This window comes from Cyprinodon variegatus, unplaced genomic scaffold (genome assembly GCF_000732505.1).
Source record: "Cyprinodon variegatus isolate N-32 unplaced genomic scaffold, C_variegatus-1.0 Scaffold628, whole genome shotgun sequence".
Classification (NCBI taxonomy): domain Eukaryota; kingdom Metazoa; phylum Chordata; class Actinopteri; order Cyprinodontiformes; family Cyprinodontidae; genus Cyprinodon; species Cyprinodon variegatus.
In genome coordinates, this window is record NW_015151081.1 from 82794 (window position 1) to 105188 (window position 22395).

The 22395-nt window shown below is 36.9% G+C and overlaps 1 protein-coding gene across 2 annotated transcripts in view; it reads right to left on the reverse strand.

Moving 5' to 3' along the window:
• The window catches only part of col4a2 (collagen, type IV, alpha 2), a 72719-nt gene that overhangs the window by 13618 nt on the left and 36706 nt on the right, over positions 1 to 22395 (reverse strand). Inside the window, exons 5-28 of one of the 2 annotated variants that reach the window (XM_015393159.1) lie at positions 16393 to 16527; positions 16246 to 16290; positions 16045 to 16161; positions 15890 to 15958; positions 15764 to 15799; positions 15627 to 15680; positions 15486 to 15521; positions 15296 to 15337; positions 12756 to 12818; positions 12562 to 12606; positions 12396 to 12452; positions 12268 to 12303; positions 12142 to 12186; positions 10732 to 10786; positions 8208 to 8315; positions 6222 to 6371; positions 6070 to 6141; positions 5832 to 5983; positions 5671 to 5743; positions 5446 to 5552; positions 2195 to 2378; positions 1763 to 1807; positions 1416 to 1490; positions 1236 to 1334 (exon numbers count right to left, since the gene is read on the reverse strand). In XM_015393159.1, the coding sequence (XP_015248645.1) occupies positions 1236 to 1334; positions 1416 to 1490; positions 1763 to 1807; positions 2195 to 2378; positions 5446 to 5552; positions 5671 to 5743; positions 5832 to 5983; positions 6070 to 6141; positions 6222 to 6371; positions 8208 to 8315; positions 10732 to 10786; positions 12142 to 12186; positions 12268 to 12303; positions 12396 to 12452; positions 12562 to 12606; positions 12756 to 12818; positions 15296 to 15337; positions 15486 to 15521; positions 15627 to 15680; positions 15764 to 15799; positions 15890 to 15958; positions 16045 to 16161; positions 16246 to 16290; positions 16393 to 16527 (1900 nt within the window). The remainder of the gene's footprint in view (positions 1 to 1235; positions 1335 to 1415; positions 1491 to 1762; positions 1808 to 2194; positions 2379 to 5445; positions 5553 to 5670; positions 5744 to 5831; positions 5984 to 6069; positions 6142 to 6221; positions 6372 to 8207; positions 8316 to 10731; positions 10787 to 12141; positions 12187 to 12267; positions 12304 to 12395; positions 12453 to 12561; positions 12607 to 12755; positions 12819 to 15295; positions 15338 to 15485; positions 15522 to 15626; positions 15681 to 15763; positions 15800 to 15889; positions 15959 to 16044; positions 16162 to 16245; positions 16291 to 16392; positions 16528 to 22395) is intronic. The other variant, XM_015393160.1, reaches the window with a different exon arrangement.

Below are 22395 nucleotides of genomic sequence, written 5' to 3' on the forward strand. Positions count from 1 at the left end.
AGTGGTTGTACTTCCGAACCTCCCTGATTAACCTTTCGTCGTAGTTGTCCATTGTAGTTGTTCCTCGGTTTTTAAAAATGGCGCCAATCGAGAAGAAAGAACACACCGACAGCCGTAAAGGCAGACCAAAGAACAATCACAGCTGCTTTTTGGCTTGAGGTCTGCACAGGTTTGCGTCCGTCTGATGCGTAGTTAGGATAGGATTTTTGAGGTGCGCCACAACGGCTGCAGAACCTCTGAGCGGGGGGCGTGGTTGCGCACAGAGACAGATTTGACGGTTGCAGAGGCTATGCATCAGAAGCATAAATTGGCTTTAACTGGACACAACTGGATATACAATTGTAGATCATATATATTATTTATATTTCCAATGTCTAAATCTTTCCTGTAGAAATGTCTGTGTTGTTAAATGTATTATTAAGTATTTGAACCTGCCTTAACGGATTCAATTTAGCTCTGGTGCTAAATCCAGCATATTTATATGGAAGCATTTGCTGATGCATTGATTGATGAGTGCTGTACTAATTCAAATAGAATAAATAGATAAAAAGGACAAGACTGAAGCTTGCCATGAGGCCAACACTGAAGGAGATTTTTTTTAGCATATACTCGCCTTTTTTATACTTTTTTTTCTATAACAGCAATTAGGATTGATATTTCTTGATTGAAGAAACAATCTTTATGCACTGCACACAGTGCATGTATTCTTTTATCTTTAAAAAGACAAAGTAAACAATCAGAATCATATGGTCTGGTGTTTTTCTTTAAATGAGCGATGCTAGCATCTAGGCCCCTTTCAAAGGGAGTAAAGCCAGTTGCGTGTTCTCATTATTTCCACCTGCAGGACTGAGAGAGAAATGCAGATTTCCTTGCAATTTTACCAAACATCATCAGGCTTATCTGAAAAAAAAAATTGTCCTTCTGACAGTGCAAACAGAAGAAACCCAAATCCTCAGTGTTCCTTTGAATTGCTGAAACCAAATCCTGGGACTTCAAAATCTGGAAATGTTTTTAGCAAAAAGGGCTAAATAGATCATTTTGATTTTCACCTTTATTTGAAATAAATGAAATGAAATGAAATAAATGAAATGAAATAATCGTTTTTAAAACAGCTCATTTATTCAAGTCAATTTCTGTTTCTTTCCTACAAACAAACCTGGTACCAAAGTATGTGAGCACAACTCTAACATAGCTCCGAAAAGGTGCTAACTATTCAGACATTGGTCCCTTCTAACCTTGTGGTCCAGGAAAGCCGCTTGTTCCCCGGTCCCCTTGTTCTCCTTTCTCTCCCTTCACTCCACTTGCACCTTTTACACCTTTAGGGCCACGATCCCCTGTTGGATGGAAATCAAAGCAATACCTCAAAAAAGTCCCGCTTCATAGAAGATTTAACATGTATCAGTCAAAAAACCCACCTGGAGAACCTGATATTCCACTAAATCCACGAGGTCCAGGCAGGCCAGGAGGACCTGGGATGGGTTCACAAGCACCTGAAAGATAAATGTAAGAAAAAACTTTAATAAGCGACTTAATAAGGCCACTGATGACTGTTTAGGTGCATGTGGTATTGACTGCTGCCCAGCGTGAAGGTTTTAGATAATTACACATCATTCTTACATTAGCTGCTGCCTCAACAAAGAAAACCACAAACCAATATCATCTTAAAAATCATCATGCAAACCAGTTAAACGACTGAAATGCAAAGCACAAAAGAAGCGCTATAACAGCAGGAATGAGGTGAAAACATGATTATACCAGCTACCTGTCACATCCACCTGTCCTCCATCTCCATCTGGTATACAGCCGCCTTTCAGTTGAAAAGTAGGGAGAATGAAAGAGATGCATTTGGAACAAGAGTTATTCAAAAGCTCAAGCTTGGTCTCAAACAAGCTCAGCAGGTTTGAGGGGATGCAGCTTTTACTTGAAATAGACAGCAGATGAAAGCGAAGTTAAATTTCATGCCCCCTTCTATTTTTCACTTAAAGCCATTATTTCACCCAGAAGCCACTTTTATTCCAAATTCATTCCTTTGTAATGAATTTAAAAAGAGGACCCATTGAAAAGAGAGGTGAAAATTACATAAAGAACAAAAAATAGAGCACAAACTGGTAGCAAAAAAAACATTAAACAAATATGCAAAACAAAAATGGCATTAAACATGTGCTAGGAAAGGAACTAGTTAGCTGGTTCTTACCGGGACTTCCAGGCGGACCAGGAATTCCATCATAGCCAGGGAGGCCTTCATCTCCAGAAGGACCACGCAGTCCTTTGATACCTGCAAAGTTTTCACCTGGTTTTCCTATCTCTCCTAAAGGACCAGCCGTACCGGGCCATCCAGGGAACCCTTTGTCTCCACGTTCTCCTATAGGACCTTCACCCTGTTAATATCACCCAAACAATAAAGACACACAAGGAAACGAAACATGCTTCAATCTACAGTGGCATCTATAAAAAACGGGTTTGTGTGATTTGAAAAAGATAAATCATTTCTAAACTTTCTCATAGACATAGATCATTTACAAGTTAACTATAAAACAGACAAATCTCTTTAAAATAAACTATTTACAATAACCCATCCTCATTTTGAAGAAATGTTTACGCATCTGACATCTTGGCAAGACTATATTTGCCCACACAGGCCTGCAAATGGTCTGACTGTGGGAATTTCTCTTTTCAACAAGCACATAGATTTTCTGACATATATATTTCTGGACTCTAATATAATAATCTTTTATTTTCTTATAATGAAAAAAAAATGTGTTAATCTAAAAACCATTTGTACCACACGCTACCACAAAAAACATTCAATTATAAGGTGAAAATAAGTGATTTGTTTCAAAATTATGAGGGTTAGCATTGTAAATACACTTTATATATAAAGCCGGATCTTTAAACATTCCAAATAAGGAAAGCAAAATAAATGTTGTGCGTGCAATAATTTGCAGATAATATAGAAAGATTGCTCAAGCAGCAATGACATATAATGCTGTATGAACATCTGTTACATGTTTTGAAGCAATTTTGCACAGGTTTTAATACATGCATAGCTTTTGAAGATCAGTCCAATAGTGTTGAGCAATGTGATAATCTCCAAAGTCTTAAAAATTGAGCCTTCTACAATCTCCAATTTAGGCACCAATTTTTAACTATTCTGCGGCTATTTATTCATGTGTCACACACAGTGTTGTTTTCGGCAACAATGACGATGATGAAATAATTTCGTTAACGCTCCTTTTATTCATGACAATATCTAAAACTGACGAGCTAACCATGGATTTTTGTTGACGAAAACTTGAGAGTTATGGGTGTGAGTTTTAATAAACAAGAAGAGACTAAATAAAAATGAGTGAGTCGTCAGTCAGAAACTGCATCATTGTGCTGCAATCTGCTAAGCAGTATCAACCGTGCTGCTGTGTCCTGTTTGATCACGCAGACCACTTGCTGTGCAGCGATGCTAATTCTGCATGACAACAGATGGATCATGGCCGCAGTGGCGGGGTGAAAATAATCCAGAATTGTCCGGGTGTCTGACAGAACACCAGCACTGCACGCTGAACTCTGACAAACTGATCTTCCTATACAACAATGTCTTTGTGCGGACGTAGCTCAGAGTCTGCGCTTCTCTCGCTCCACACCGATGGTTCGCTCTCAGCAGTATGGCTCTTCCTGCTCTCACTACTTAATAAACTATATGTAAATGATCATCCTCCGCAAAGCGTAAAAAATCCTTCAGTTTAATTTTTAAGATTTTATTTCTTCCAGCTCACAGGAGATGATGCTAAACATTCTTTAATTTCTACCAAAAAGAATCTCTAAATCATATCCAAATAAAATATTTCATTACATTTTGTTTATTTTTAGGTAAAGAGCCAGGTGAAAAGGTACATAGATCTTTGAATATTTCTCTAACTATTTCTAATCGTTTCTATCCATTTAATTATGATGTAAATGTCTCCTTGAATTGTTATTAAAAGATTTTCTCTGTTTCTTTTAAATATGTAAACTTTTAGTTAGCATATTAATTCAATTTAGGTCTGGATTGCCATGGCTTTACCGTGTAATTATGTAGGGTCTTTCTGTACTTTTTTTTTTATATCAAAACCCTTTGAATTTAAATCCACTTTTACCCCTGAGCAACAGTAACCAAGGGAGGAATTGAAGAAATAAAGCCACAATTGCCAAATTAGAAAGAATAAAGTTTTTGTTCTTTGCTTTTTTGGAGTAATGAAGATTTTATATATCTGTGTGTGTAATGCATAGTTCATAGTAGATCAGGAAGTGTTTGCTTTGGAATGGAAACCTTGTACATCTAAAAGCATTCCTGTATTGTACCTTTTGTCAGCTTGTCTGTCTGCTATATTAACTGATATGATGTGTTGAACTAGATCTGCTATTTTTCACAACTTTTTTAAGACACTTTTTTTTATAAATAGGGCATTAATTCATAATATTTTTTATTTTAAATTTTATAAATCAAAGTTTTCTGCCCAACATCAATGATGAACTGCAGCATTCTATACCCAGCAATGTAGTAACTAGGCTAGAGCTGTTAGTCTGGTAAAGAATCTGCTTCAAAATTGTAAAGGTTCACTTTTTTGCAGCATAAAACTGACTAAAACTAGACTAAAACATTTTTAAGTTTTAGTCGACTAAAACCGACCAAAACTATCACATATCGTAATAACTAAATGGGACTAAGACTAATAATAGTTTTCATCCTGAAGACTAAGAATAAATTTGAGGTGGCTGTCAAAAACAACACTGGTCACACAAATATAGACATAGTTGGAGATTAAGTATGAGGGAACACCAAAGATGAACAATGTTCAAAACAAATACAGGTAAGCAAATAAATTGGAGGAACAAATTTAACTTTAAAGTACGCGATAGAAAAAGCTAATTAAGGCTATGTCCGAATGTCCGCCCTAATCACTATATAGGGCACCATGACCTCCTCCCACCATGACCTCTAATCACTATATAGGGCACTAAATAGTGATTAGGCCTTTTTAGATGACTGTTGGAACATCTGGTGGATGAAAAAGTAGTAGACTCGAAATTTCCCACAATGCACCTTGAAAAAGTAGCGATCATCCATAGTGAATAGACGAGCAGATATAACCCGGATTACTTTGCGAGGTGAGCTCGCCTCGCAAAGCATCATGGGATTTGTTGTCCCACATGATAGCTGTTGCTATCCAACAGTGACCACTAACAACAAATAACAAGTGGCAACTAATAACAAAGATGGCGCAGGCACCGTGGGGAGGGCAGAGTTATGTGACCAACAGGGAGCGAAAAATGTAAAGATCATCTGTCCAAACGGTCAGTTAACTGAATTCACTATAAAGTCTGCTACATAGTCCCCCCTCTTTATAGTGATTGAGGGATCTCAGGGTTAGAGCGGACATTGGACACAGCCTAAGACTGGAGATATGAACTCACTGGAAGGCCGCGGTTACCAGGGAAACCATTAAGGCCGTTTGGGCCAGGAGCACCGGGTATCCCTTGAATTCCATCATTCCCTGGGTCTCCTGGGTCCCCTGGATATCCTATAGGATAAAGTCCAATCAAAATAATAATGTTTGCAAACATGTAATCCTGATTATAAACAAAATGCACTGCAGAGGTTTTTCCCTCTTAAGATGAACAGAAATAAACAAACTGCACCTTTTTGTCTTGCAACACCTGTTTCTCCTTTTCGACCTTTGGGCCCCTGGAAACCATTAATGCCAGCAGGTCCCTAAAATGAATCATAAAACAGTTAAATGTGAAGGACCTGACTTTTAAAAGGATTATAACTAAAAGGACTGAGGTGATCTTTTCCTTACAGGTAAACCATCTGCTCCTCGGGGACCTGGGTCTCCTATATCCCCATCATACCCAAACTCCCCAGTCATCCCAGCATCACCAGGCTCACCGGGAGGACCAGCTAAACCACGGGGGAAATTATCACCACTGCACTTGCATTCTCCATGATCTCCTGTTTAAGCAAAACATTGTCAGGTTGGAAATATGTCACACAGGTTAAGAATGATTTTATCTTTTTTCTCTGTGTGCTAATGGCACCTTTTATTCCTTTGAATCCTCCATTGCCAGGTTGTCCCCTGAATCCTTTATCTCCTTTGAAAAACTCTTTCACTACCAAAAAAACAGGAGTTAAAGCAAAGAAACATGGGAACAAATCTGAAATGACTCTCCCCTCCCATGTTATAACTTACTTGATCTTTTGATTCCAGGAGGGCCTCTGCTCCCTGGCCTTCCATCCGGTCCAGGAGATCCTGGAGAGACAGCAGGTCTTCCTGGGTCTCCTGGTAGACCCTTATCTCCTCGTTCCCCCTTAAAACCAAAAGGGCCAAAGGAAACGAAAGCTAACAAACAAAAAAAGGTGTTTCTATTAGTTCAATGTTCATGTTTAAACAGCTCTTTAGAATCCTGCTTTATTAAGTAGCTTCCAGTTAAAGTACGTTATTCCCACACTACAGGTGAGAACTGAATGCAGTTCACTACTTTCATTTTATAGCAGAAGGATGATCTAGAAAAGTTAGCATGGTGGAAAAATAAGAAGTTATATTCATATAAAAAGGTAATTACCCCTTAATAGCTTTTTTCCTATATTTTAACTAAATCAAAATGTATTCTTGGACAAAGATAACCTAATTACATTAAAAAGTTAAAATTATTTGGTGATTGACATGGACCCATGTAAAAAACAAAACTTTCCCCCAACATTCTAAAATCACAAATTACAACGCTTAAATACTATAAATAGGCAGACTTGATTATGTTCAGCCAAAACAAGAAATTATTTTAACATCTTCTGTCTGACAGGAGGGGGAGGAATTTTTTCCCCATTGTGGGAAAATAAAGGGATTTACAACATGAAGAAGATAAATGTCTCAAAAGGCAACACTAAGTATCCCGACCCTGAGGAAATTTAGAAGAGATGAGAAAGAAATTCACTGACAACCAGCTGTTAGTAAATTGATTACAAAGCCATATCTAAGGCTCTAAGGCCTCTATGAATCATTGTGAGAACAGTTGGCGAACAGTGCGACAGTGGCATCGAATGTAGGAGATTGTCCCTGAAATCGAAGGATTGACGGTTCAAGCTTCAGCTCCGACTTTCAGTGTCGTGGAGTCCTTGGGCAAGACACTTCGACTGCATTGTCTACTGATGGTGGTCAGAGGGCCCGGTGGCACCAGTGTACGGCAGCCCCGCTTCCGTCAGTGAGCCCCAGGGCAGCTGTGGCTACAATGTAGCTTGCCACCATCAGTGTGTGAGTGTGTGTGAATGGGTGAATGAATGTATTGTAAAGCGCTTTGGTCAAGTCTCCTGACTTCAAAAAGGGCGCTATATAAGTACATGCCATTTACCATTAAATAATGGTGAACCATCCTAGGAGTTGCTGACCTTCTGAAATCACTCAAAGACCATATAGAAAGCTCATTAAGTTCACTAAAGAGCCTCAAAATGCTGTCTATAGTGTTAGAGAACTTTGCTAAATATGGCATAAAACTGATGAAACTGCAGAAAATAACAAAAAAAACGAAAACCATACCGACATTTAAACAAGGCTGTGGTATTGAAACGATCCAAGACTGCCCTGATGCTTCAGGCCTTTGATCACTTGCTGTGATTGACGGAACTATTCAACGTGCTCTTTAAAAGAAAACCCAAAAGATCCTGTACGACTTTTTGTTTGTGGTGCATAAGTGATCATGGTATGGCAGAAAATTCAAAGTCTGGACCTAAATCCAAGCAAAATGGTCCTGTCTGACCTAAAGTGGGCCACTGATATTTAAAGAAGTGAGATAAAATGCAGAAGACTTAGTTCTGGCAAAAGCTTCATGTTGGTTATATCCTCCAAGGGTGGTACAGTCATCTTTAAAGTTCAGGGGGAAATTAAGTTTTTACATAGGGCCAGGTTGGTTTGGATAGCTTTATTAGAAATGACAAATATGGGAGTTGCTTAAAAAAACAAACATATTATTATGCAACTTTTTAATGCATAATGATGCAACTAAACCTGCATTTCTTTATCATAAAAAAAAAACAGTTTAGTGCCAGAGAGCAGCAAGTTTGCTTATTTCCAAAGAGATCAAAGTGCAGCAAGGCAACCACACCTAACTGCATAAAAAGCTGAGACATTTTGTTGAATGATGAGAACTGAATAGCAAAAAGTTATAAATTTATTTTTACAAACCTTGCTGTGTGCTAGAGGCAGGGGGTCCGGGAGGTCCGGGGTAGCCTGGATCTCCAGTTGGACCCTTCTCTCCTTGTGGCCCCTCCTCACCAGGGTATCCAGGAAGACCTTAAGCAGACACTGTCTAGTTAGTGGAACACATTTATCCAACCTACACCAAAGGTTCAGCCCAAATTCCTGGAAAACAAGGACTCAGGTGTATAAGATAACGACTATGGCTAGTCCTGGTTTTAACTTGATGAGAAACCTGAAATATTTTTTATTCAGAGAGCACATCAGTCCAGCACTTATTTAACGTCCTGACCTGACCTGCACTGATACAGTATTATATAGAGTAGAATATGCCATCCAATAAACCTAGTTTTGATAAACCTAGATTAAAAGCAACTATTAAAAAAAACAACCTAAAAGCAGGTATTAAACGTACTCCTTATCAAACACATATCTCTTGCACAAAATGTTTTTTTTTTATTATTGGTCTGATGTAACACTCCAATCTTAAATGCCCTGTTTTCAAAACTCTAAATGAAAAATCCTAATTAACAGAAATGAAGGCTGTGTAATATTCATTTTAAAATTTGTCTCACTTAATGAACCAAGTTACTGAAATAAATGTCAATTTAGTTTCACCCGTTTTTTTTTTTTTTAGCAATATTATTTGTGCAGTCACACACAGTATAAAATTATCTATCCTTGTGGGGACTTTCCATTTACTTCCACTCATTTACCCATTTCTACAGCCTAACCATGACTCTAAACCTAACCATAACTGGTTTATACCTAACCCTGCACCCGACCTAACCTCAATCCACACCTTAGTTCCAAACCTAACACCAAAACTGCTCCTACATTTTATAGGAAAAAAACTGAAGCAGAGTAAAGTGTTTGCGCAAATTGGGCAATGATGAGCAAAATGAAAGGTGTTAGTCATTTTTATTCCAAGCATAATAGTTTTTCCTCAGTTGTTAGTTTTAATCGGGTTGTAAGTTATGTTTTCAACCAACCTTTTGGTCAAACCAACCAATCTAACTTTGGTAGTGTTTTTACCAAATCTATATTTGTACAAAGGCAAACCAATAAAAATTAGTCACATTAGTCAAAATACTGGTGTTTTATTGCAACTTTCAAAAGTGTGAGGTGGGTTTCAAACCAATAACCACAGGAGAGGAAGCCCATATCATACATCTCATGCCAGTAGCAGAGTAACAACTCCCCTGAAATAAATATCACTTAAAACCAATGTCATAACTGTAACCAATTTTCTTGCTCAGATTTTGATCATTACATTGTTTAATCTAACCAAACTAGTTTTAACCAACTAGATTGGTTGATTTTTCAACCAATCTATTCTTTAAATATATCCAAACTCTATCCAACTGACAGCAACTTTCCTACAAACTCCCACATCTTCACTGAGTACTGAGGCTGTTCAGATGCCTGCAGAAGTTCAGGGCGGGCTGAACCACTTCCCGAAATGGTCACGTAGTATGGCGGGGCAGTGAGGCTTCAGACGCCATCCATTTTGGCTCCTCCCCCAAATGAAAGAAGCCTCGATACGCACCTCGCGGAAACACCCCCCCTCCACTATCCGACACATGCCTCGAAGCCTTGGCTCATCTCACAACATCACTACTTTCTGGTATCTCCTGTTTTTTTTTTTTTGGACTTTGCTTCTGTTGCCTTTGGATTTTGATTAAATCTTCGAGAACCCATCTCTGCCTCCTCATCTCTGGATTTGGGCCCTCAACCAACTTCCACCAAACCCTAACTGTGGCTAGTTAGACACACTGGGAACTTGGCTTCTCAGGAGGTGAAAGGGTAAACTAATTTGTACCTTTACAGTTTTACCTGTCTGAGCATTTTTTTAAAACAAGTTCATCATCTGTCATTTTAAAATATTTTGTCTTATGAGACAGATGGACCTGAAACCAGGTACAGTATATTTAGGATCAGGATCTCATTGAGTGGTTCATCCACATGAACGAAACTTCTCCCTCTGGGTTTTACAACAAGGAAGTTAATTTGCTTCACTAAGGTTAATTTTTTACTCAGCGTAATGCTCCTTTTTCCTCGCAGTGTCTCACTATAATTCAGTCACCTTCAACATCATTGTTCAGCTGTTCTCAAATGTGAAACAGGACATTTCACTTCTTCTATGACAGCGGCTGATCATGTGCTTTATTTACATTTGCTGAAGTTGTGAGGAAAGAAAGGAAATAATACGTGTGGTGGCGTATATTTACAGTGTGAAAAATGAGCTAAGGAGGTGTATACAAAAAGGTGTTTCCTTATCAAGAAACAAAGATGTTGCAGAATTATTGTTATAAATTACTACACACAAATAAAAGCACAGCTAAGCGGACAAGATAATGAAGTTGGATGAGCTGCAGGAGAATTGCTGCTTATTCACACACTGTTATATCAGTTTATCCTCAGCATGCTTCACTACCTTTTGTACATGTCTCTAAACATATTAACACAGAGCTTTAAGTTTGACTTTTTGTTCAGTCTTTAATCATCTCACCAGGAAGCGCAGTACCTCCTGAAGTAATCAACTCTCCTGGATCACCTCTGACTCCCTGAAACAGAGAAAATGCATACTCTTAGAGATGTTAACAGCATTTGATTTTCATTTTAAGTCATTGGAGCTGGAAAATATTGTACAAGGACACAAAATGTTAACAAAATCCTAAATATATTCACAAAGATAAATTTATAGGGGTCTTAAAATGATTATATAGAGCATTTGGTGCTGGTCCATAAGGTCTCTGAATAGGATGTGTAACATTGGTTGGGCTGAAAATGGCATATTTGCTGTTCTATGAGCCCTAATGCAAGCCTGGTTAAAAGCCCTAGAATGAAACAACAGGTTTTCTTCCTTTTATGGTATGCTCATGAATATTTAGATGAGCTGTGCGCTAATTGGTTGGTTTACAACGAGCAAAGCTGCTGAGCAAAGACGCATCATAGCAACAAACACTAACACACTCTAACATTGAAATTGTTAATATGGTAGGATGACCAGACATCCCCTTTTTCCTGGACATGTCCTACTTTTCATACCTAAAAAAAATCGTCCAGGATTTTGGAAGCATTCTGTCCTCAGAAACCCAAATCTGGTCACCATAGATATGCTAGCATTGCTATAAACAGCTTAACAAAAATAATACTTTTTTTTATTTTACTTGATTTTATTTATTTATTTTATTTATTCCAGCCTGCGGTTGTGATGGCCTTAAGGTCGGAACACCCGCCGTTTCAATAAAAGAAGTTTAGCAAGTCGTGCTTTGAACTGTCCAAGATTTCGAAAGCTGTCTTCAGTAAAATGCTTACAGCTAATGAAACGCTGAGCTTTAAACTTTGCAGGGATCTTCTGATACACAAAAATAATCCATGCCTGTCGAGTCTTCGGATCCTTGGGAAGACTCAAAATGTTCCTCTTTCTCCGTGCAGCCTGGAACACTGCATTTACACCCGTGGTTCAGGCTCATTTTCAATAGAGAAACTGCCTGCTTTGTAATTCTTGTAGAAGTAAACCCAGCTGTAGGCTAAACAGATAAACTGGTGTCTTACATCTACCTCTATTCATGTTCTTGGGGGCGTGAACCAGTGGGCTGGTCTGTATGTCAATTTCAGGGCGTGAAAAAAGTACAGGCCAGAACCAAATAAGGCAACATCCCAGAGTTTATGTCAATTCAAGGCTTTGTTTGAATTCACCCGTTTTTATGGTGGAAGTTTAGAATTGTGAGATTTGCATAGAAAGGAGGTGCTGATGGGGTTTGAACTTCTCTGTACGTCCATTTTACCCACTGAACTATCGTTATTCATCTATGACAAGGTAAACTCGGTTTTGCATTCTATGACCCCTTTAAAAGAAACCTAATTGGTCACTTTAAAAAAGGTTTCCATACAGGAACTCTAGCTGCTGTCTCACCTTAGGACCATCTACTCCGTTTAGCCCTGGATCTCCAGGCTCACCCTGAAACAGTGTTTTTTAAGACAAGTCAGAAAATAAAGTTTGGCCTCCAATCAAATGCTAATTGGAAAAGTTTTACCATACCCTCAGCCCAGGAGGCCCATCTGCACCACTTTCACCCTGAAGAAAGTATAAATCAAGCAAACAATAAACATTTTACACAAGTAAAAAATGAGAAGGTTGAAAATGAGTAGAGTGGTGACCCTGCTTACCCGGGGCCCAGGGAATCCCGTTATACCACTTTCTCCTTTGTTGTCATGGTTGTCTGCCTGGAATAAACCAACCAAAGGATTAGCAGTGGAAACTTTATTTCTGTTTTGAAGATAATAAAACTAAAATAATTATGTGGACATATATATAAATATGTTTCTTCCATACCAGATCTCCACTTTCTCCCTTGTCCCCTCTGAATTGAGGTGGTACCTGAAAATGTAAAATATTTCTCATGATACATCAACGTGTTTGTAACTCAGATTTTTCTTAATCTTTTATCGCTACGTTGGAATTTTTTTAATTTAATTTAAATCAGAGTGGGTTTGTGGATTAAAAAATGAGCATTTAATGTTGATTACAGGGGGAGGCAGACGATACTGTTCAGTGAAGTTTCCTGGTGGGCCTGGTAGTCCGATCTCTCCCTGCGGACAAAGTAGAAATCACAATGAGATTTAGCAACTTAGCCGCGGGTTTAGCTCTAATTAATAACACATTCAGTGAGGAAAAAAATGAAGACACAAAAGCTGTCAGCCATTTAAGTTGAAAGCAGCTGGTTCACTTGTAACTTAGATTATCTTCAGTGAACCTAAATCTATTTTTAAAAATCTAATTTGCCAATTTGATAATTGAAAAAACAACGTTCGGAAATATATGAAAAAGAATAACTTTTCAGAACAAGAACAGTTTTGAATTGTTTCCTGAATTCATTAAGGTTCATTTTGCTTCTGTTTATCAGAAATTAGCATAACTTCTTTACAGTAATGTGTTTAAAAAGCAACAAAATGTGAATACCAGCTCTATAAAGGCTAGAGATATATTTATGTGTCAGCGTTGCTCATTTAAACTCCCTTCAACTAAACAAAGACATTAATTTTATGCTTAAAAGAGGACGTAGTCAAAGGCAAGAAAAAACAGAACTTCAAAATAAAAGCATCTACTGACGCTTAAAGGAGCTTTTAAAAGTAAAGGATTATATAATGGGATAAACAAGCCTGACTTTTATACGTCTGCAGTTACATCTCAGTCAGAGTATCACAGTAAAGTACACATTTTAAAGTAATTAGTTTCTAATATGGAAACTCACTAACAGAATATTTAAACAGAGCCTGAAAATGTATTTTCATTTAAACCAGAATATGACACTAATATTTTGTTTTTTTATTAATCAAATTTAATCAGCATATGGGCAAAATGAAATTTCTCCTAGATTACTGTGCCCACTTTAGACTGAAACACAGATGCCATGACTCCAACAATCATCAAAGACTTGGGAAAATCCTTCTTTCTCACTTTGAGAACTTGATTCCAAAATAGCCAAATTAGCTGGAATCTGAAAAGAGCTCTATTAAACACTGAGTAACGGTCCCTTTTCTCAACTATCTCTGACTCAGAAGCGGCTAAACACAATGAGCTGAGCAGTTCTAGCTCATGTCCTGGATATCTCTGTGTGTTGAGGCTTTTAAAGCTCTGAATCCATACCCAAACTCTTAAAGCAGCACTGTGTACATTTTTGCAACTAGGGGCTCTGGACCTGTAACTTCCAGGTTATCTGAGAGCAAATGGCAACACTGCTGTGCCACAAAATCAAACAATCTCCTTTGGTGTTTCTGAAATCTAAACGCAGACCTGGTTTGTACCAACAGACTGAGAAATCATGGAGTTACTCATAAAGATGACGCTGCATTCAGCCCTCTAAATTAAATCCTACATTAGAAAACCAACAATAAGTCTGATCAAGTAGGTGTCATTTTGCTGCCAAACAAACATTTTTTTTTGGTTCGTTAGCTGTCATGTTTAAGTGGAACTCAGACTGCTTTGGATCAAATAGCCCAGTTTTTGAGAAGAACATTGATATATGCCAAATACTGTATATTGAACTGGAAAATAATTGAATATATCTCACATTAAGCTAATAAACTAGAAATAGGTTTGGCTTTGCGGTTCTCTAAAGGTTACAGGTATCTCTTTTGCTTCTATACCACAGTTTTTCCTTCCACTCAACTTCCCATAGATATAGATATATCAATACCTTTCAACTATATACTTGAATTACTACAGATTACTATGTGTAATGTAAAATTGCCATGGGGTTAAATGTAATTCAAATACATTATTGAGCATTTGAATGAAATACTGGACTGGAAAGTATTTTTTGTCTTTACAAGTACTGTAAAGACAAAAAATACTTTTCAGTGAGAAAAACACACAAAGCACAGCAAAAAGAGAAAATGACGCAATCACAAAAGCTGTTACAAACACCTAACGATGCGAACACAAAAACATGCTCAATTCATAAAACGAAAAACTCCTGCAAGAAAAAAACAAGTTAAGAACAGCTCCAAACTAGAAATGCAGTGTGCTTGTGTGAGTTTGCTGTTTTTATTGATAATACAGTCAGTTTTGCTAGTTTTCCCTGTATGAATGTAATAATAAATATATTTTTAGGGGAAAATTGTCAACAGAAACTAAGAATCCTTGTCATTCATAAAAAAAAAAAAAATGAAGATATTCAACATATTTTTTAGTTTCAGTATTAAATGTCCATTGACCTTCGAGCGAGTGCACTTGCATTACTATTTCATTATCAATAAATTCATTAAAAATGGTCACTTGAAGAAATATTATCATTTATTAAAATAATAATTTCTGGAAAAGTTTTTTTTGCCACCAGCATTAGTTATTCTAACCGCCATAAGTACTCATCGACTGCTGGGAGCCAGAATTTTGCCTGTTTAGTTTACCAATAAAATTTCAGGTTATATTTGATTTCTGTGCATTAAACTGAAGTTGAGCAGGAGAATCACATTTTAATCTTTAAACCATGTCAGACATGTTATGCTTCATGACCTTGAACCTTCAGTCATAACCAATAATAGATAAAATCAGCATGAGTACTCACTGCTTCTCCTTTGATTCCCTTCAACACTTTGGTCATGGTACCCTGCACAGAAATGATAAACAGCAAGCTGATCAAATCTCTACATGCTGCTACCTTTAGACTCAGAGCATGGCTGTAATCTCCACATATATACAGAAGTAGTACACACAAATGTAAACAAATACATTTGTTCTTTCTTGTGCTTTCTTACCTTCGGTCCACGGACCCCTGGAGGACCCGGAGGACCCTAACAGAAGACAAATACATTCTTTAAAAATCTGTTTTTTGACAATGGATTCAGTATCAGAAAGACTAAAATGATTAAAGCTGTGAGATGCATGGAGACATTCACCTTGGGTCCTTGAGGGCCTCTGTTACCTGAGGACCCTGGTCTTCCTTGAAGCCCCTGAAAGAAAAAAGGAATGAAAGAGAGTTAAGGGCAAGTATGAGTTTAAGATATTCAACAGAATTAAATGAATCGAGTCTTACCGGCCATCCGTTTTCTCCAGGTGTCCCTGGGTCTCCCTAAGAAGAGGCCCACAGATTATAGCAGAGAACAAAGAGGTAATAGCAGTTTTATTTATAACTGTGATGTTATAAATGTTTGATTCTCACCCTGAAGCGCAGCATGTAAACGTTGACATCCAGAGAATCCCCCTTCTCTCCCTTCTTGCCATATAGTCCCTGAAATGAAAAACAGGGGCAATTAAAAAGGTTTCCATGAGAGTAGATGCAGTTACAGATTTCTGCATTGATTCAATGTCACATACAGGATTTCCAGGGGGCCCCAAATAACCCGGTAGTCCTGAGAACCCTGGTTCTCCTTTGGTCCCGTTACAGCCGTCTGCTCCTGGCTTCCCTCTGGATCCAGGTTGTCCTGGGTGTCCCTGCAGGGGGAAGAACACAAACAGGATCAGACACCCTGATAGCATACACCGAAGTTCAGTGGCAGTTTGAGAAACAATACTCACAGGAATTCCATCGTTTCCAGAGAACCCAGGAACACCAGTCATTCCCTTCAGAGGAAAAAGGTTTCATGCAATCACACACAGCAGATTTATTTTCATATATTCGTATTTAATCATTTCTTTTCTTATTTAGTATCGTATGAGTTTTACCATGCCGCCTTTTGGACCTATGATGCCACCAATTCCTTGGTCACCTTTCTGCCCCTTTTGTCCTTGAATACCAGGATCCCCTGGTCGCCCTAGGGGTCCTTGTGGGCCCTGAGGACCAAGAGGCCCTGGGAGACCCTGAGTGTGAAAAGGTTATAAAAAAAAAAAAAAAAGAGTAAAATCTACCAAATTTCAAAGTGATGTACAATTAAAGCATAATTCAGAAAATTATATCATGAAACATTTCAGTATTGATAAAAGCAGAAAAATCTGAGATAGTTCCGTGAGACTGAGATCATATGGAGTGTAAAGAGGAGTTAATGGAGATGGGAGGCTTGAAAATAGTGTCAATTATCAACAGACAGATAAAGGAAGAAGATGCCATAATAAAGAAAAAGTAAAGCAGAGCTTGTTCCCTCTAGGTTTTATTCTATCTTTGTGAATACTGGTCTATAAAGAGGGCGGTTACTTCAAATTAAAACAGCAGTCCTTGTATATAGGTCGTTTTTTGCTGCTTGTCACACTGACACCTACTGTCAGTGTGACTGATCTAAATGCGGAATAAACAAATATCCTCTTGAAATAATAAAAATGAACTTTATTGATCCCAAATTGAAGACTTTTTTTTTTTCCTTTTCCTGAAAAAAAAGGGGAAAAAAGTAAGATATTTACCTCTGCATTTAACCCATCCCCTTTGGGAGCAGTGAGATCAAAACCTCAGGATTCCAAACGCAATGCCCTAACTACTAGGCCGCCATTCCCCATATGTATGTATTGCACTTAAATATAACAGCAACGTTTTCTGCAGTTTATGAAATATTACGCTGAAGCTTTATTTTTAAAGCCTTTTAAAACAACCACAACTGCCTCAAAGTGCTGTACATACCAAGTAAATTCAAAAATAGTGACTCCAATAAAAATATTCATTCTTGCAAACATGTCAAAGATGTATTTTAGTTATTGGAGGCAGAAGTGCAGCGTATTACAGTATAATGTCTTAGAAAGGTAATACAGCCCCTATACTACCCTAACCCTAAAAGTGTAAAAATGTCCACAGCTGTGTTTTGATGACTTGTTCTCCAGATACAGTACAGAGTATTTATATTGTAGAAACACTACACAGTACAGTACTTTCTTCGTTTGTTTACTTACTGTATCTGTTACTCTTACATATTTTTCTAAGGTCAACATTGTGTGACCAGTTTTGCTATAAGCTTTTGCTGCTGTAGTGCCACAATTTCCTAATTTCCTCAGGACAATAAAGGGATTTTCTATTCTATTCTATTTTTCTATTCCATAAATGTCTCTCTATGCAGAAGAAATATACTCACTTTCAGGCAGTATGGTTGAAAATGTTAAAGAGGGTAAGGAGATTATATAAGGACAAGCAAAAGCAAGACATCAGGTACTGAAAGGGATCTTTTAAAATTCTGTTGTACTAAGTTGTTTAAGTCAGTCTACTTTAAAATCAAAACATGTGTTGTACATCTAAGTGTAAACATCAAAAAAGTGCAACTTAACTTTTTTAATGTCCACTGGACTGAAAACGCCTGCAAAAGGATAACTTTTGTTTTTAACCACCAGGGGGAGACAGAAACCCTTCTGTTCGCTTATGTTCTTTTTTGCTCTCTATACCCACCTAGTGACCAAACTGCATTTCACACTTTTCTCATTTTACACGAGTGAGTATAAGATGAGGGATTTCAACACATGAATAAATAAAAAGAGTAAAGAATAAGACATAAATAATTAGAAAAGAGAAAATTGAAAATTGGACTTACAAGATCATTGAATCTTTAAAACATAGAAAAATGCAAAATACAGTTTTTGTGCTAATAAGAGTAATAGTTTTAGTATAATGTAATAATTTGATTACCAAAAAAAAGATGCAATAAGAGAGAAAAAACAAGCATATGTGAGCTTTAATCAAATGTTTAATCTATGAAATCTGGAAATGCAAAATACTCTACAACTCAAAAATGACCTCCTGAGGAGTACCATTTAAGTACATGAGGACAATCACTAAAAGAGCCAAGAGAGATCCTGAGGAGGAGAGGAAAAACTGAATCATATGAGAGCCATTATAGTCATAAAACATGAATTCATGTAGGGCTGGAGGGCTTTTAAGGTTACTGAGTGATGAATCAAGAGGTCTGAGTGTAATTCAGTTCCTGTGAGAACCAAAAAGCTCTTGTTTTGTTAGTCCCCTGACAGAAACGTTTTGCATTGTATCGTAAAGACTAGAGCCAATAACCTAAGAATCCTAGTGAACTACAACCTAGTTGTGTTACAAGCAAACGACATATTTAGCTCATGATGAAATTATGTAATGAGCCTGACTAATATTTTTCTTCCAATAAAGTGTTTTCCAAAAATATTTATATCCGTTTATCCTATCCACATTTTGTTCCACCACAGTCACAAATTTCATGAGAAAGGCCATCATACCACTGCTTTATTTAATCCAAAAATAGAAGAAACTTTATAAACGATTTTAGATTTTTTTTCAGACGAGTAAATAATAACTATATTTGTGTTCTGGGCTCACAGCAACTAACTGGGTTTAAGAGAAAACTGAAAAATTAATAATAAAATAGTCTACCCAATTGTTACCTTGCTTTGCTGTGGTCAGATGTGATCCAGTTGTTTTGTTTTTAGAATATTTGGCAAAAATAAGGTATTTTCCAGTTATACGGCAAAGCTAATAGTAAGAGAGCCAACATGAGTTGCTCCAATAACTGCCAGATGTGTTATTTACAAATTATTAACTTAACTGAGCTAAATACAAATGCATAAAACACATTTTATATTTTTATTTGGAAAAACCTTCAGAAACCTTTCACTTCCGTTCTGCAACTGTTTGCATTAGTCTATCACATAAAGTCCATCAAAGAACCCTGAAGTTTGACTTCAAAATGATAAAAAAATTACAATAAAAAACTCAAAGTGTTGAAAAAACCTTTTGCATGTCAGCGTAGATTTTTTAAATATGCTAAAAGATTTTTGTAATCCATCCAATCATAACTGTTGCATTGGAATTAAGGAGAAAAGAGAAAAGCTGAACAGAAGGGGTGGGATGCAGTCTCATCTTCCAAGCATTTGAAATTCAGTCATCAAACTTATTCCAAAGAAAATACAAAAGCACTCTCATTCTAATACAAAAGACCAATCACATAGCCAATACACAACAAAAGCTCCAACAATCCAGAAGAACAAGAGGTGGATATTTGATTTGCGTCTGACTTGGAATGTGTGCAGGAGGATAGACCTCAATGCTGCTTAAAAACATCAGCTCTCCAACTACAGATTGCTCTCTGAGCCAACAGAACTGACAAAAACTCCTGGATAGGTGTCGAAATGTCTTTAAAAAAAATCTGTGAAAGTCTGGCTGCCTTCTAATTTAAGCCTGTTTGTAGTTGCCCTGACCTGGATGAGTAAGAATTTACAGAGGCAAATAAAGAGATCTGCTCCAGTGAAACCCACCGCTCCTGAGCGGAAATCTCTCTGCAGTCCTTCCAACTCAAACATCCCTCCTTCACAACACTGCTTCCGTTTCAAGGCATACTCCCCAGTGTTATCTGCTCTCTCTACTTCCATCAGGCTTTTCCTTCCTCCTTACCAAATTCTGACAATAGGATGTAAGAGTAAAGCATTAAAATTTATAGCAATTTTAAGATGATTATGAACTTCTGATCAGAGGAACTGTGGTTCACATTAAACAGATATGAAGATTTCCATAAAGATCATGAACACATACTTCTAAAGGCTGCAATTAATGTTGTCTTTCTTTTATTACTACTTTTATACACCAATTTATTTATTGTTTTATGATTGATTATTTGTACTTTATGATTGTGTAAAGCACTTTGGTCCTGTTGGGTGTTGAAAGTGCTTTTTAAATAAATTTGGTATGGTATGGTTGTTGGTTATAAAGCCTGAGATGTATGTAAAACAGTCAGGCTGTATTTTCTGTGAACTGTAACTCTGATATCTCCATTTAAAGTTCTCTTCTGTGTCAAACGGTCCATATTTTTATTTTAGCAGCATACCTGAAAGCTTTTATGCAGAGAGTTTTGAAAACACGTGACACAAAATATATTTTCCCCTAAAAATAATAAGAATCATCTTCTTCAAAATGATGCTCCATAATTATAGGAGCCTTTCCTACTGTACAATTTAATAGATGAGGGTAGATGATGGAACAAAACTCCCCTGCAGCTCTCTATATCTAACCTATTAGGTGACTTCATGATAGATATATGGTGGTTAGGTTCTGTTTGTTCATTCATTTTCTAAATATCTTCAGAAATGTGACTTTTTTATACATAATGAATAAACACATGATTACTTTCATTATGGCATTAAACTGAGCTAAAAAACCCAAAACAAACTTTGATCAATATGTGGTCAGTGACCTTTTCACAACCTAGATGTTGCGATAAAATGTTCATTTGAAAACATATTAATAAATATAAAAGCTTTTCTTATGACTAACTCTGCTAATTCCTAAGTTAGTCTGTAGATATGTGTTGACAATTTTCAGTGGGAACTGCACCTGCTGAAGGTCAAACTCAGCTACTAAAATGAAGTGACCACACACTCAGCTATTGTGGTTTAAGGAGGTCAGAGCTAGGGGACCACCAGTGGAGCAACTAGAGTTTATTTTTTCCGTTTTTTCCTCCAAGCTTTGTTCAACTACATATTGTCTGCCTGAATTTCATCTGAAATTTCTTCTTTAAATTATATATATATATTTTTTTGTCTTTTCTAATCAATAATTAAAAGGACAATATCAAACAAAATTAACTCTCCTGAGCTTATAACTATGCAATATGCAATTTCTGAATTTTATTTGTGCATATCTAAGTAACCCTTATGAATTTTGCTCCCTCTGTTGAGTCAAAGTTTCTCTTTTAGCAGCTAATCTGCACAGTGACAGCAACAGTGGCACTGAATAGGCTATTTCATTATATATATTCCAAATATATATTATATTAGTGTGAACACTTTAATAGTGACGCTAAAGGTAATAGTTTCACTATATTCATTCAATTTCAAGTGAAACATGTAGGGAGTCTTTAGCGCTTCCTGAACAGCAACTTTTATACTGAGATGGACTGTATTTATTAATTACATGACCTTTTTAGGGTGTTTAATTGATTACATTTGATTTTAATTACGGGCACCAGAGTAAAAGCAAAACAAAAAATATAGCACAAATGCAAACTATTTTCAAAATTGTTTGAAAAGAAAATATTTTTTACTTGCAGCTTTGTGTTTCTATTCAATAAAATGAGAAAACCACAAGAAGGGGTGTGAATACATTTACAAGGCACAGTGGAGGCAAATTAAAGGGTAACAATCTGATTGAAGGATATTAAGTTATTTCCTAAATACTTTTCAGTCCACCAAGGACTGGTTATTTCTAATTATGTATAATAGTTTGTGGAAACCCCCCCCAAAAGAAACAAAACAACTAAAGTATAAGAAAATCCCTCGTTTTTGCACTCTATAACAGAAGCAATAAAAACCAATTTGGCAGCTTTCACTCTGTGTATTTGGGCATGTTTGTCATTCTATTTAAAGTTCTCCCTGCCTGACATCATAAATTTTATCTGGGGTTAGACTGTCCCATGTGGTGGCCGCTTAGAGAAAGGTCCATAAAGAGCAGGATGGGAACTGAAAGCCCAAAGGGAAAAGCTCTGACCGATGAGAGGAATAATAAACTAATAGACTAACTGCCCGGAAACCTGCTCTGTTATTTCATGAGTCTGTGTCTGCAGAGAAACTGGACTGCTGAAAACATTCTGGAAGTATTTACACAGGGCCAGGGTGATTAATAAAAACACATCTTATAAAGAATAACTGAGCAAATAAATAAAAAAAAAAAAATATGCAGCTACTGAAGGAACCATTAACCTGCCAAACTAGAGATGATCAAAAACCTAATCCAGATTCAGACAGAAATAGAAATGACTAATAATATAGGAAATACAGATAGGAACC